Raw genomic sequence first — 14319 nt, 5'->3', positions numbered from 1 at the left:
GGGTATCTGGTGGCTTAGTTGGTTTAAGCATCTGAATCTTGATTTCCACACAGGTCATGACATTAGCATCAGGCTTCAAGCTGACTGTGGAACCTGCTTAAGATTCTCTCTCTCATTCCCTCTGTCCCTTCCCCTCTTTCCTGCATATGCTCTTTCTCTCTCAAAAAAATTAAAATCAATCAAATCAAATCATCCTCTTCCTCTCTTCACTTCTTTCCTATCCAGTGTAGATTCCACAGCCTATAACCTTAAACACACAAACCAACAAACCAACAAACCAAAAACTTCTTGAGGTACAGTTCACATAAAAACCCATTTTAAGTATGCCATTCACTAATTTTTGATATATTTACTGAACTATACAGCCTTCACCATAATCCAGTTTTACAACACATTCGTCAGGCCAAATAAGATTACTCCTGCCTACTTGAAGAACTCCTGTTCCCACCATCCAGCCCCAGGCAGCTGCTAAGCTGCTTTCGGTCCCTACAGACTGCACGCACCTTGATGTCCAATCAATTATCTCGTCTATATCCTCATCCCCCTACCCCCGCCCCTTGCCTAACCCCTGCCTCGAACTGACCCACGCTCCAGACCTACTGAACTGCATCTACACCTGTTGGATGTTGCTGTGGAGAACCACCCAACGGTGAAAACTGGTGCCGTTACACACGCAGGATCTTAACTAGCGGAGCCCTCAATGCTGCTTGGAGTTCTTTGGGTTCCCCTACTCGGCCTTCTCTCCCACTTGTCACAGACTCTATTTCAAACTCTGTATCCTCCTTGAATCCCAATACTGCCACCGCCTCTGGCACACAGACTCCCCTGTTGACCTCGCTCCCAACTTCTCAGAGAAAAGAGACGCCATCACACAAGATCCTCCTCAGTTTCCTGTCATCCTTCTACCACCTCAGCTACAGCCTCCGCTCCTTCTCTCTCCCTTCTTTGTGGTCAGAGAGATGCTCTTCCCCCCCCCCTTTTTTTTTTTCATCTGAAAAGATGCTCATTGTCATCAGTCATTGGGAAAATGCAAATCAAACCACAATGAGATACCACTTCACACTCAGTATGACAGCTATTATCGGGAGAAGAAGAAGAAGGAGAAGAAAGAAGGAAGAAGGAAGAAGAAGAAGAGGAGGAGGAGGAGGAAGAGGAAGAAGAATGGGGAGGAGGAGGAGGGGGAAGAGGGAGAGGAAGAAGAAGAAGAAGAAGAAGAAGAAGAAGAAGAAGAAGAAGCAGAAGAAGAAGAAGAAGAAGAGGAGGAGGAGGAGGAGGAGGAGGAGGAGGGGTAGAGGAAGGAGAAGAGGGAGACGGGGAGAAAAGGAAGAGGGTGATGACAAAGAAGGAGAAGGGGGGGAGGGGGAGAAGAAAAAGGAGGGGGAGGGGAAGGAGTGGGGAGAGATGTTCTTCCTGCTGTGGATGAACCTCTGGGTACCATCATCTCCCACCACATCTGGTGTGCCCAGTATCCTTCATAAGGCTGATATTGATGAGCACCTCTTTCCAAATCATGCACTTAGGTATTAAGAAAATACATGGCAAACACATAGCAATAGGCCTTATGGGGTTGACCTTTGTGCTCAGCTCTGCTCATCGGGCATTGCTGAGACTGCCCCATGCCTTCCCTGGGGCTCCCCACTCTCCCGTGTCCCGTACCTCATGGCATAGGTCATCCGGTCAGGCCGCATGGCTCTCATCACGCAGAGGCGCTGTAGGGCTGTCTTGTTCTTCCACTCCTGTGGAAGCTTCTCCTTCTCAGGACATTCTGATTCCACAAACTTTTTCCAGCTTTTGGCAGATCCCTCAATGTCCCGATCCAGATTATAGAATCCTTCCATGGATGAAAGTGCCTGAGAAATTGAAGGGAATCTTGCTCTGAAATGCAATTTCTCCAGAAAGCTATAGTTTTCATGGTGTTTTTTTTTTGGAGGGGGGTGGGGTCAAGGAACAAGATAATAGTATAGATATAATTCTGTCTCATTCATTCTCCAGTCTGGAGTTTTGGATTTTCCCCCCAGGTACTAGCAGAAAGGTTTTGATAAAGTCACCTTCAGCAAACCGGACCAATAATGTGCAAAGTTTAGCAAATAAAGATTGAGCAGCCCTTACCTGCTGGGTATTGCCTGGAAGGAGGGACAAAAAGGGATGCCATGAATTTTCTGGTCATGGAGGTCAGACATTTTAAGTCTCTGACTCCTTCCTTTCAGTACTCACTCTACTGGCAACTCCTGTCAAGTTCTCTCTCAAGATGTCCCTAGCATCACTGACGTGTTAATGCCAACGTAACATTTCCTGAGTTGCCTGTTTCCATAAGAATGAAGCTCAAATGCATAACTTGGTATATCAAATGTCTTCATTTAGTGCTTCCTTCCGATCCTTCCAGTGAAATGGGTGTCCTGCTTCCCTACTCCTGCATCCAAGAGTATCTGTGGCCAACCTTGGAACTGTGCCAGACTTGTTACCAACTCACTTCCCTGTTTGTTCTACTTTCACCATGGGACAGACAGGTCCTCGTACTTTCCTCCCCCAAATTCCACTCCTTCCTTTTCTTGTGCTGGTCCCAATTAGTATGCATTAGGATCCTTCCTACAAGTTGTTGAAGTCCTGTTCATAGTCAGCAACTTCTCTCAGGTTCATCCTCTGCAACCTAGAACATAGAGCCTCCCCATCCTCCTTGTGTGGGCTACTTGGAATCATTTGTAGAGTTGATCTCTTCAATAAAGGGTCTGACTCAATTTTTAGATATTTGATTGCTGACAGCTTTAAAGTCTTATCCTTCCCTCTTCCTTTTCTGCTCCACGTTCGGGCAAACTGATCAGTAAGCATTGGTGCTTTCTCCTCTGGTGCTGGAGGGAGGTTGTAGCATGCAAACTCCCGCCCATGTACCAGAATACTGACTCTGGCCCCAATCCTAAACTACCAAAAAACTCCAAGGTGGTTTCCTTCCCTGGCTCTCAAGCCATTTTCAGACTGCTTGGGAGCTCCCCTGCTCTCCCAGAAAGACTCACTATGTGAATAATAAACTCTTTAATACGCTCTTGGTATGTGTAGGCATCATCAGTCTTGACATTGGAACCAAATATCGGGTAGGGGTTCTTCCCTTTCCATTTCTCCAGAGTGCCCACATAAACATTAGTCACTTGAACATTTATCTGCAATCTTTCCATGACTATTCAACTCTGCTTGTAAGTCTGGTCTCTTCAATGACATTAAAAGCCAGACTATGTCCAAAGCACCTACTGCAATGCCATGCATTTTAAGGATTCCCATACATTCTTGTTATTTGAATGCATTCATTCATTCATTCATTCATTGCAACATTTATTGAATGTCTACTACATGCCAGGTACTTGGGAATACAAAGGAAAACAAAAAAGGACACATGTCTTCAAGGAGCTTGTGATCCTAAGTTAAGGAGAAAGAGGACATGAGGGAGGCCTTAGTAGGTATACAGAATTCCGCCGGGCAGAGACAGAGGTAAAGACAAGGAGGGGGGGGGCACCTGGGTGGCTCAGTGGGTTAAGCCTCTGCCTTCGGCTCAGGTCATGATCTCAGGGTCCTGGGATCGAGCCCCGCATCGGGCTCTCTGCTCAGCAGGGAGGCTGCTTCCTTCTCTCTCTCTGCCTGCCTCTCTGCCTGCTTGTGATCTCTCTGTCAAATAAATGAGTAAAATCTTAAAAAAAAAAAAAAGACAAGAAAGGGGCATCTTGTAGGGTGGGGTCAGCAAGAGTCAACGTCTGGAAGGGGAGATTGTGGGATGTGTCAGAAAGCAGGAGAAAAGTCTTACCTGTGACCAGGGGCAGGTAAAGTGGAGAAGGAGAGAGACCCTTGACCTGGGCTTGACTTGGCTTATTTCCCAAGCAGATGAACGCATGTCCTGTTTTTATGTGCCCTTTTCCATGGGCTCCATGGCCCCACGACTTCACCCTGGCCACTTAGCAGGGGATGTGCATCACCTGTACTGAGAGGAGGGGTGAGGAGCGGTGCAGGTTGGAGAAGGGAGCTCCAGGAGGTGAAGGCTCTGGTCTCAGTGTCCCCCCCCCCACCCCGCCCCCCTTAGGAGCCTCTTGTGACTCAGAGACTGTTTTTAAACCTTCGTGGGCTTTGATTTTCTCATTTGGAAAATGAGGCCAAGTCATCCTAGCTCATATTCTAATGCAGATACGAGTGCTCTGAAGACTATAAAACCCTCCCTGGTGCTTTCTCGGGGTTCCTACAGTTATTGGATCACACTTGTTGGTTTACTTGCCCATCACCTCCCACAAGACGGTGAGTTCCCTGCGGGCAAGAACTTTCTTAGGCGGCTTTGTATGCCTTGGGCCTCGCAGGCTGCTCAGCACTTAGAAAATGCTCAGTTAATAAAGTTTGACATCTGCGTGGCCAGCGGGAGGGCTCTTGGCAGGCTGAGAAAAGCTGCCTCTGCTGTAATTACTTCTCTCTGGGCTGAGGAACAGGCTCCCATCTCCCTCCCAGCTTGCACCACCATTAACCCTCCTGCACACCCATTACCCCCTTCGGTGCCACCACTCAACGGTGCAAATGACACTCTGATCAGTGTCCCCAGCTGCCGGACGGGGTCTGGGATGCACTTTCTTGAAGCCCTGGGTTGAATACAACGGCCCCATTTAATCTTCCAAATGAGGGAAAGGGATTTCTAGCCTTCTAATAAGCTAAATGAAAATGACTAATTAACCTAATTACATTGGACTATGTAGCAAAATACAACTGTGCTCAGCTGGCATCTGGAGGGGTTGGTAAGAGGTCCTTTCAAAGGCTGACAGAGGCGTGCATCTCAGATAAGATTTTTATAATGAAGAAAAAGAACTTGCCCATTACCTTCAAGTTCAGCATTTGGCGAGACTTAAAAAAAAAAAATCCTTACAGAGAATAAATAATAAAAACAGTGTTTTATCACCCAGATTTCACTCATTATTTTTGCTTATTCGTTCTTTTGGGGGGCAACAGAGCAATCGACCTTCCTCATCAGATAGTGTTAAAAGACTTTTTTTTTTTTTTATCATGTCCCATTCAATCAATTTTGTTTTTTTAGGCTGAAATCCAACCCAACACTTAAAAGGAACATTTATCAAAGGTTTCGTTCATGAACACGACACCCTGCGCTCTGTTTCCGTTGGACGGGTCTGGACTCCATAACAGGACTCACAGAAAGAGAGAGAAAGCCGCACACATTTGTAAAAGCCTTTGAAAAGCCAGAGGCGCCTAGACCACAAAACCAAACAAAAAAGCAAAGCAAAGTGAAGCAAATAATCCATCTTGTGAAAAGAGAGATGGAACCAGGAGGCACAGCAGCTTCGGAGTGGAGGAACTTAAAATGAAAACAGTAGGGAGTGGCTTTGAATCATTTATTCTCTATGACTTCTGCCGCAGAGGGCTTGGTGGGATAATAGAGAGGAGGGCAACTGGACTTGACCCGAACTCACTATTCCTCAACGTTTTTCCATCAGTGGGCAAATGCTGTCAGGCACGACCCACGTCAACCACAGCGTACGGACAGCCCACAGCTGGTAATGAATCATCTTATCGTAACTCTTGTGGTGTGAATCGTGTTCCCCCAAAAAGATGCGTTGAAGGACTGACTTCCCAGACTTGTGGATGTGACCTTCTATTTGGAGACAGGGTCTTTGCAGGTGCAGTCAAGGTAGGATGACGTCACTAGAGTGGGCCCTAAGTCATTATAAGTCATTCTTAGAAGGAGGAAAGATGCAAAGAGACGTAGAGAGAAGACGGCTGCATGAAGACCTTGGGAGAATGGGCTGAGTCTGCCACAAACCAGGGAGCACTGGAGCCAGCCTGCTGGGGACCTGGAGGAGGCAATGGAGGACCCTCTCCTAAGAGGCTCTGGAGGGAGCACGACTCTGCTGACACTTACATTTCAGACTCCCGGACTCCAGAACTGTGGGAGCACCCAGGTCCCGGTGCTTAGTTATGACAGCTCAGGGATACTACCTACTGCATCTGTTCACATTTACTGATCATTTATTGTCTGTTCGGCCGAACCCTGTGAGGTGGGTATGATGACAGCCATCTTGCCGATGAGGAAAGAAAAGTTCAGAGGAATAAGATAACGTGCCAGAGGCCACACACATTCAAACTTGAACCTGACCCTGGGGATGTCTGACTGCAGAGCCTGTGTTGACCAGTCTGTCACTGCACTACTTCTGCAAAGGGACTCCTGCAGAACTGATTTCCAGAATTTATTTTCCATAAAGGCATCAGACGAGGAGGCACTATTCTCAACTCTAGGCCCCCACTGTCTGTCCGACAAGGTAGTCAATGAGCAGGTGAAATGTGGCTCATGCGATCGAGGAATTGCGTTTTTAAATGTACTTCATTGTAATTATTTTAAAATTTAGGTTTAGAATCTAGAGCTTGCTTTAGTAGTTGGAAGACTTTTAGGTATGCTTAGAACAACTGAGGTATATGAATCAATGATTTTAAATATACATTTTATGAAATCTAAAAACATATCAAGTATTTTTTTTTTCTTAAGATTTCATTTTTAGGGGCGCCTGGGTGGCTCAGTGGGTTAAGCCTCTGCCTTCAGCTCAGGTCATGATCTCAGGATCCTGGGATGGAGCCCCGCATCGGGCTCTCTGCTCAACAGGGAGCCTGCTTCCCTTCCTCTCTCTCTCTCTGCTTGCCTCTCTGCCTACTTGTGTTTTCTGTCAAATAAATAAAATCTTAAAAAAAAAAAGATTTCATTTTTAAGTAATCTCTATACCCAGTGTGGGGCTCAGACTCAATCCTGAGATTAAGAGTCACATGCTCTACTGACTCAGCCAGCCAGATGCCCCTTAAATATTTCTGATGAAAATTTAACATCTGAACTGAAATGAACTACTAGTAGAAAAAATACACACCAGGGAAATTAAAATCAAAACCACATTGAGATACCACCTTACACCAGTTAGAATGGCCAAAATTAACAAGACAATAAACAACGTGTGTTGGAGAAGATGTGGAGAAAGGGAACCCTTTTACACTGTTGGTGGGAGTGCAAGTTGGTATAGCCACTTTGGAAAACAGTATGGAGATTCCTCAAAATATTAAAAAGAGAGCTACACTATGACCCTACAATTGCACTACTGGGTGTTTATCCCAAATATATAGATGTAATGAAAAGAAGGGCCATATGTACCCCAATGTTCATAGCAGCAATGTCCACAATTGCCAAACTGTGGAAAGAACCAAGATGTCCTTCAGTGGATGAATGGATAAAGAAGATATGGTCCATATATACTGTGGAGTATTATGCCTCCATCAGAAAGGATGAATACCCAACTTTTACATCAACATGGAAGAGATTATGCTTATTTGCCAGATGGGACTCAGAATGGCAAATGCAGTTAATAAATGAAAGTCAAATCACACCTTTATTATTTTGGCCACAACTATGGCTTGCAGGTCCAATCTGGCCCACCACCTGTGTTTGTAAATAAAGTTTTATTGGAACTCAGCCATTTCCATTTGCTTCCGTATTGTGTGTGACTTTGGCAGAGCTGAGTAGTTGTGACAGAGTCTGGCCCTCAAAGCATAAATATTTACTATGTGACCCTGTGCAGAAAGTTTAATGAATCCTGATTTAGATACAGTCCAGATTTAGATACAGATGATGAAAAGAATAGCAGCAGACTCTGAAAAAGAAGCTAGAAAAATATTTTAGGCAATGGCGGCCTGAATGGAATTAGCCTTGAATTTCCCAAGATGGTCCCTTTGAAGAGGGGAGCGTGTATATAAATATTAAGTTCTGGGCTTCCATTATAAAGTAAATCAACTTGGATGGCTCTTAAGGGAATTATGCTCTGCGAACCAGCCAGTCCACAAAGGTTACATACTGTAGGATTCCATTTACATAACATCCTTGGGAGGATCAAATTATATGAAGGGAGAACTGCAAATAGCGGTTGCCAGGCATTAGGCGTTAGGCAAGGGAGCAGGTTGTTCTGGTTATCAAGGGCACCATGAGGGATCCCTACAGGGATGGAATTATCTGTATCTTAACTGCGGTGGTGGGAACATGAACCTTCACGTATGAGAAACTAAACATACACACACAGACGTGCATAAAATCTAGCGAAATCAGGGGCGTCCGGGTGGCTCAGCTGGTTGGTTGGCTGGATGCCTTTGGCTTGGATCATGATCCCAGGGTCCTCCGATAGAGCACCACATCCTGCTTCTCCCTCTCCCTCTGCCTCCCCCGACCCACTCATGTGATGCATGTACACATGCGTGTGTGCTTTTGCTCTTGCAAATAAACAAAAAAATCTTAACAACAACAACAACAACAACAACAACAAACTAAGCCATACAACATAGCAAGACAAAGGGGTTTGGGTTGAACAGGAACAGATACCGCCTACCTCCCGGCTGTGAGAACAGAATGCCTTTCTAAGGTGCTCAGTGAATGTGAGCTATTATTAACCACTGAGAATCCCAGGCTGGAATACATGTCCTGCTTGGAGACCGAGTTGGGACTCTCCTGGACATGCCCAAACAGAGCCTGGCATCTATTTGGTTCCTGGAAGCCTTGCTGCAGCACCCTCATGCCAGTCCCCGGGCCTCACGGAGGGGCTCACCTTCTGGCCCTCAGCACTGACAGGTGAAACGCAGCTTTGCTGAGGCCAGGAAGCTTGCGGGATCTTAGCATTTCCCCACATTCTGGAGGCAGAGCCTGTACCTTGCATACTCCTGGCTTCTCCAGCAGGCCTGGGAAGGGCGAGCTCTGCTATGGGGTGCCAGGTAAAGCCCCCCACCTATGTTTAACACAGCTCTGTGCTAGTACCCCAAAGGGAGCCCTGCTGACATCATGCGGACACTTGTCAGGGGAAAAACTCTGAGAGATGAGAACCTGACTTCTTTCTGGGGGTCTTTGCTACTGACCTTGATACCACCCCAGGCCTGATGGGAGAGGAAGCTCACGGGACTGGTAACACCCGTCTGTCCTGGAGATCGAAGCAGGAAATCCACTTCTGCTGCATCGACTTCCTGGTTCATGAGGAGAATCTGCAATGTGGAAGAATGGTTTCTTTAGGGGGTTGGGGGCCACAGGGTTCTGGAGATCTTGGGGTTGGCACTCAAGGTAATTACTGCTGCTTTGAACCCTAGAGCTTGCCACCGGTTTTGGTTGTTGAAAGAGGCGGGAGGGGAAGAAAGTGAGTATCTGTGCAAATCCCTCCTGGGTGCGTGTGTATCCACCCCAAATATCAGGGTGACTTAAATACGCCCAGTGAATGACTAGCTACCTTGGTTGGCAAGTATTTTGTACACCAGTCCCAAATGCCGTGGTGTATGTCCCCGCAATCACGCTGAGACGATGACACATACAAATGACGGGACTCGAGGAGAATGTCAACGTCACATACAGATATATGTAAAACAGAAATGCCTGCGTGAACCAATAACGCAAAAGGTCTTCCAGAATAGGGGGCTGCCTGGCAAGCAGGGGTGGGGGCATTAATTTGATTAAACCTTCTACACGTGGTTTTGAACTGGGTGTTGGAGAAGCGGAGGGGTGGGGCTGTCTGGGCAGGAGGGCAAGGTGCTCCAGGGAGGGGCCAAGGAATGGGCCGGGGCAGGAGGGGGTGTTAGTGAGGTGTGTGCAGGGGAGAGTGGAACACTCTGCTTGGCCAGAGCTACCGATTCACACTGAGAGGTGCCTGGGGAATTGTCCTCCCCCCCCTTTAAACGGTGTTCTGTGCTGTGTGGTTACAAATGGGAATGCTCACTAAGAAATAATAATTAGGCAAATTTGAGGAAAGCTCTCTTAGGAGGGAAGAAGGCCTGGTAAAATGAGGTTAGAATATTTATGAGGAGAGAAGAGCGAAAGCTAGGGTTGGGAGCTCCTTGGGGCTTGGGGGTGATGAGTGGCAGGAGGGAAGACAGTTCGTGCTGGGGTTTAAGTTTTTTTTTTTTTAAATTTATTTATTCGTTTATTTATTTATTTGACAGAGAGAGAAAGATCACAAGTAGGCAGAGAGGCAGGCAGAGAGGCAGGCAGAGAGAGAGGGGGAAGCAGGCTCCCCACTGAGCAGAGAGCCTGATGCAGGGCTCAATCCCAGAACCCTGAGATTATGACCTGAGGTGAAGGCAGAGGCTTAACCCACTGAGCCACCCAGGCACCCCCCACATTTTTTTAAGTAGGCTCCATGCTTGGCTTGGAGACCAATGTGGGGCTCGAACTCATGATTCTGAGATCAAGACCTGAGTTGAGATCAAGAATTGGATGCCTGACTGAGTAAGCCATCCAGGTGACCCAAATTAAAAAAAATTTTAATTAATCCCTGTACCCAGTGTGGGGCTCAAACAACCCCAAGCTCAAGATTTGCATGCTCTGCTGACTGAGCCAATGAGGTACCCTGAGTTCTTTGTATGACAGCCACACGTGTCTGGACTGGAGAGGGAATACAGGGGGTAAGGGGACAAGCCACGCTAACACTCCCCCATGCATTCAGGCTTCAGAACATGCCCACGTTGTCAGCCCAGAATAGACTATCCAGTGTTTAGAATGGAAAGAGGTCTTCAAGACAAGCTAGTGTGTGCTCCTGCTAAACTTATGGAAAAAATTCCCAATCCTAAATGATTACAGGGATAAATGCAAGAAAATAAGTTTTCGTGCCTTTTTTGATGTTGAGAATAAGTGAAAGACAAGGTTTTTTAAATTAGCACTGGGGGTCCCTGATGCACCCAAACACTTGGAAATCAGAGTTTCTGAGGACCTTTTCAAGGCCAAGACTGCCATGGCTATGAAAAGACATATGCAGTTAACATGGGAAGTTTGGCGCATTGAACTCGTCTCTCGAGGTAAATAAGAAATTTACAGCATCTCAAAAAGGATCTAGTTATTGGTATGGCCATTGAGTTTCATTGTTTGTGCCAGTTTTGAGTTGATGGGTCGTGGAGGGCTATGCTGAGGAGGATCTGAGGTCACCCAAGGTAAACAGGAAGTACAACAGTTGATCAGACATGGCCACCATGAGTGGGACAATGGTGAGGCAACACGCATGCACCATATTGGACCTTCTTTTTTTTTTTTTTTTTTTTAAAGATTTTATTTATTTATTTGTCATAGAGAGAGAAGTGAGAGCAAGCACAGGCAGACAGAGTGGCAGGCAGAGGCGGAGGGAGAAGCAGGCTCCCTGCGGAGCAAGAAGCCCAATGTGGGACTCGATCCCAGGACGCTGGGATCGTGACCTGAGCCGAAGGCAGCTGCTTAACCAACTGAGCCACCCAGGCGCCCCCATATTGGACCTTCTTGTCCAACACTTCCGCTTAGAGCCAAATAGTCATCACATTCTATGGGAAGCGGTGTGAATAGAAGAAACGTTCTTTACTCCTGCTGGTTGGGCACTGGAAAATGACCTCTTTTCCAGAAACTTCTTCAATCTGCATTTACCTGAAAGGTAAGCTGGGTAAGGTAGGTCAGCTTATCACACTCGAAGAGACCACGGGTGGTGTACTGGTACACCGAGAAGGTGATGCTGTCTATCAGATTGGTCACGCGTTCCTTGAGGCTCTGAACCGGAGCAGCCTTCTCCACAGCCTTCCTGAAGACGATGCTGAATGCCTGGGGACAGGAGGGTGGACACTGGTAATTTACACAGCTCTCTTTGTACATAGCTAGTAGACTTACCTGGGAAGAATACTGTAATTCGCCTGCCACAGAAATGATTTCCCAGCATAGCCTGTCAAGAAGGGACCGTGGCCATCAGACAACATGCTATTAGCTCTTTTCTTAGTTTGCTTGTATGAATTACATGGCTACGAAGTGGGCAAAGATATGGGTCATACAGTCGAGAGCCTACAGTTTTGACCAGTGAAAAGTAATTATCCAGTAGCCCAAATCATTAAATTAGATCCAGTAAGTTTTGTTGGATAACTACCCTCCAAAAAGAGTATACACAGCCAACAATAACCAGTTGGGCTTAATGATCCTAGCCAGTAAACTCCACAATTCTTGATGGTAGAACCAAAATGTGTTGGACAAATTTGTTATCTTAAAGAGACCCTTGTAAACATTGTAGGCCCTCAGAATATTTTCAAATTAATTATTTTTCCATTTGGGAATGATCAGAACCTCACGTATTGTTTTTCTTCCTACAAACTGTGCATTCATTTGGAGAGTCCTCTTACGCATTCCTTATTTCCTGATAGACACTTCCTGTGATCAGGGAGCAGGGTGCATAGCCGGCTTTGGCTCTATCTTCTGAACATGAAGCCTTTCGTATGAAATACAAATTTACATGAATCAATTTTTCATTACTTTAAAGTGTACAGCATTTATAAAGATATTAGGAATGCTACATTTTGAATGGGATATTTATGTAATGCATCATTAAAGAAAATTGAAATCAAAAGATGATTGCGCCTTCTCAGTTCATGGCTATGCAGATTTCCAGTCTTTTCTCTTTTTCCCTTTTGTGGCTTTAAAAAGAGAATAAAAAAAAGTTTTAGGTCTTTCTAAGACCAGGCATTTGAACCTCAATGGAAACCGATATAAAATCTGTGTCTCGGTATTTCCTCATTTGCAAAGTGGGGGGAAATATGAACTCCTTTATTTCCTAGTTCCATGGTCTTTCTTGTTACTGAAACCCTTGTAGGCTTCCTTCCTCATTCGTGTTGAAGATCGTGGCAACATCTTCTGACTACCTCAACCCAATCCCCTGGGATGTTTCTCCACACCTGGCAGGGTGGGGATTGGACTTTCCTTTGAGAAATGCCATTCCAAGAGCCTCTCTATGTAAGGCACATGACAGAGGGAACCAGGCCTTCCATCAGTCCTGGACTGATGGACACCTCAGGACACCCTGAGCACTTGGCAAGTGAAGTCTCATTAACCCTGTCTTAGCCTTTGGCTGAGTTTTGAAGAAAAATTGCAATCAAGTAGGTTCCATCTTAACCATGTTATGAACTTCCAGGCTGGTTCACGACTGGCTCTCAAAGAGTTTTTGCTTGCGTAAAAGGAAATAGACACACTGGAACACATTCCTACTCAAAACAAGTTAGAGGGCTGGGATGTGCCACAGTGGCCCGTCTCTGGTTTCTGTGCTCTGAAACACCTCTCCTTTCTCTGCCTGGAACAGAAACTATAAATTTTAACCTCAGACCAAAGCCAAGACCAAGGAGACTCCCATGGTTGGTTTTTCTTCCAATCACATAAGGCTTCAGGGTGTACTATTGTTTCAGTGCCCCTGAAGACACTTCATTTTGTTATGATTGAGTATTTAAATCTGCTTTCAGTGATCAAGCTGGTTGGCAATTCTTTTTTTTTTTTTTCAAAGATTTTATTTATTTATTTGTCATAGAGAGAGAAGCGAGAGCAAGCACAGGCAGAGACAGAGGGAGAAGCAGGCTCCCTGCCAAGCAAGGAGCCCAATGTGGGACTCGATCCCAGGACGCTGGGATCATGACCTGAGCCGAAGGCAGCCGCTTAACCAACTGAGCCACCCAGGCGTCCCTGGTCGGCAATTCTTAACAGCAGCACGGGGCCCCATGATGCCCTCCTGCCCCAAGTAGTGCATCCAATGATGAAGCAAGCCTCTATGAGGATATTATTGCTTTAAGACAACTTATATCGTGTTTCAGAACACACATTTTCATGGGTTTTATCAGAAATCTTTTCAACGGCTCTTAGAACTAAGGAGTGATCTTGTAGTTATGAGGCTTATCATCTAACTTTCATACTGTCTTGAGATACTTTGTAGTTCTTTTATCTGTCGCTTTGACCTGAATACAAGCCCAAGTACTAGATTTATTGTAAAAACAGAAAATATTATATATTTATTAGTAATTTTTTAGAGGGGATGGGAGGAGCAGAGGGAGAGAGAGAGAATCTCAAGCAGGCTGCATGCCCAGAGCAGAGCCCCATGCAGGGCTCGATCTCACGACTCCGAGATCATGACCTGAGCCGAAATCAAAAGTTTGGACACTTAACTGACTGAGCCACCCAGGTGTCCCCAAACCATAAAACATTATAAACACATTTCATGTAATCTGCAGTTGAGGGAAGGGGTCCCAGAAATGGTTAAATGCCACCTGTAATTTAGTGAGCCCCAGGTACAGGAGACCTTCTGATTTCCCACCTGCTCACCTCCATCCCCACACCCTGGCCCCAAACTTGGTCAGAGTTTACCTTCACAGAATGAGCTGTGTGCTCTGAGTGTGGGTGTCTATCCTCTGTTACGTCAAACAAGGAGGTTGATCAGAAATGCTCCTACCCACCATGTCTCTCCACCTGTGGTCTTTTCCTGAATACCCTCCCAGAGGAAGATATATGTTCAGTGACTTGCTTAAAATTTACAG

The 14319-nt window shown here is 45.9% G+C and overlaps 1 protein-coding gene across 5 annotated transcripts in view; it reads right to left on the bottom strand.

Annotated features, from left to right (window-relative positions):
• The window catches only part of DNAH9 (dynein axonemal heavy chain 9), a 318732-nt gene that overhangs the window by 57750 nt on the left and 246663 nt on the right, over window positions 1-14319 (bottom strand). For all 5 annotated transcript variants that reach the window (XM_032322974.1, XM_032322973.1, XM_032322975.1 and 2 more), the window contains 3 exons: window positions 11414-11584; window positions 8902-9024; window positions 1657-1850 (listed from right to left, as the gene is read on the bottom strand). In XM_032322974.1, coding sequence (XP_032178865.1) covers window positions 1657-1850; window positions 8902-9024; window positions 11414-11584 — 488 coding nt within the window. The remainder of the gene's footprint in view (window positions 1-1656; window positions 1851-8901; window positions 9025-11413; window positions 11585-14319) is intronic.

The sequence above is a fragment of the Mustela erminea genome, chromosome 18 (assembly GCF_009829155.1).
Source record: "Mustela erminea isolate mMusErm1 chromosome 18, mMusErm1.Pri, whole genome shotgun sequence".
NCBI lineage: Eukaryota > Metazoa > Chordata > Mammalia > Carnivora > Mustelidae > Mustela > Mustela erminea.
The sequence above is the reverse complement of the archived record's forward strand: the minus strand, read 5'-3'. Positions and strand labels throughout refer to the sequence as shown.